General features: G+C 48.6%; 1 protein-coding gene across 1 annotated transcript in view; it reads left to right on the forward strand.

The window, feature by feature from the left end:
* The window catches only part of LOC119593835 (GTP-binding protein Di-Ras2-like), a gene marked incomplete at its 5' end in the record, with an annotated part of 32,533 nt that overhangs the window by 29,554 nt on the left and 1,512 nt on the right, over nucleotides 1–1,467 (forward strand). Inside the window, 1 exon segment of the mRNA XM_037942864.1 lies at nucleotides 141–1,467. Coding sequence (XP_037798792.1) covers nucleotides 141–602 — 462 coding nt within the window. The 3' untranslated portion in view covers nucleotides 603–1,467.

Genomic DNA, 1,467 nt, shown 5'->3' on the forward strand with positions numbered 1-1,467 from the left:
ATACTTTGCCACCATTAACTAAACCTAATAATTGAATCCCTCATCATCGCTTTCACAGAAATAATCACTGCTTAACTCCATCCATTATATCACACAGTTTCCTCCCTCTCACGCACCCCTAACGCCCTTCGTCTTTGCAGGTGATCAGCTGCAACAAAAACATCTGCACGCTGCAGATCACCGACACGACGGGCTCGCACCAGTTCCCGGCCATGCAGCGCCTCTCCATCAGCAAGGGCCACGCCTTCATTCTCGTGTACTCCATCACGAGCCGCCAGAGCCTGGAGGAGCTGAGGCCGATCTGGGAGGTCATCCGGGAGATCAAGGGCAACGAGATGGAGTTCCCGATCATGCTGGTGGGGAACAAGTGCGACGAGAGCGACGCCCGGGAGGTGCAGAGCTCGTACGGGGAGGCGCAGGCGAAGGCGTGGAAGTGCAACTTCATGGAGACCTCGGCCAAGACCAACCACAACGTGAAGGAGCTGTTCCAGGAGCTCCTCAACATGGAGAAGAACAGAAATATGTCGCTGCAGCTGGACGGCAAGAAGAACAAATCGCAAAAGGGCACACGCAAGATTAAAGAGAAGTGTCTCGTGATGTGAGAAGGCCCGGGCGGGTGCTCGCGGAGGCCGAGAGGTTGCTGTGGCCTAACTGTGATGTTCCAAGTTCAGATTCCACGGACGCTCTACCGCGCACCTCCTCCCCCCGTCGGGCGATTCACTGTGAACGTTGCTATATTTTGGTGTTAAAAATGTTCCGCGGTGGAGTTCTGTGTAACGTGTGAAGGTCACAGATCAGTCTAACCATTTAGACGTCAACGTGTCATAATATTCTCAGCACAATTTACAAGGCAATACTTTAAGATAAATAATGAAAAAAAAGTTACTTGACATAATATGTAATGATCCGGTTCGATCACCAAAAAGGGTGAAGTATGTTATGTACCTGTTTTGTTTATACCAAAGAGCATGGACTAGTCATACACTGTTATATGTGCTTCATAGGGACCAGTTCCGTTGCACACTTCCCAGGCATGATGGACTGTACAGTAATGGTTCCCTTCCGTTGTTAAGACGGCATTTAGACTATACTTTAAAATCTTTACTATACTACAATGGCAACGATCCTCGACAAACGTGATTTTGACACTCTTTCGTCCCCCAATAAAAGAGTTTCGTGATAGCTAGACGATATTAGGATAGCTACAAAGTCAGGATAGTTAACGTTGTTTATACTATTATTCAGGTTTCTGTGTGACTGTTCTCCCTTAACACATTTCCCCCCCCCCCCAACCCCCTAGTCTCGATAGATGAACTCTAGCCACCCCCTGTTCTGACGAGATGTACCTTCTGATGGACTTCGGGCTGCAATCATCTTGACTTCAGTACCGGTACTGTTTCAGCTTGGTTGGCTTGAGTGCCCGCTGGTTTTTCCATTTGCGGAGTGTGGATACTACCTTTTATCCTG

The sequence above is a fragment of the Penaeus monodon genome, chromosome 32, assembly GCF_015228065.2.
Source record: "Penaeus monodon isolate SGIC_2016 chromosome 32, NSTDA_Pmon_1, whole genome shotgun sequence".
In the NCBI taxonomy this organism is placed as follows: Eukaryota; Metazoa; Arthropoda; class Malacostraca; order Decapoda; family Penaeidae; genus Penaeus; species Penaeus monodon.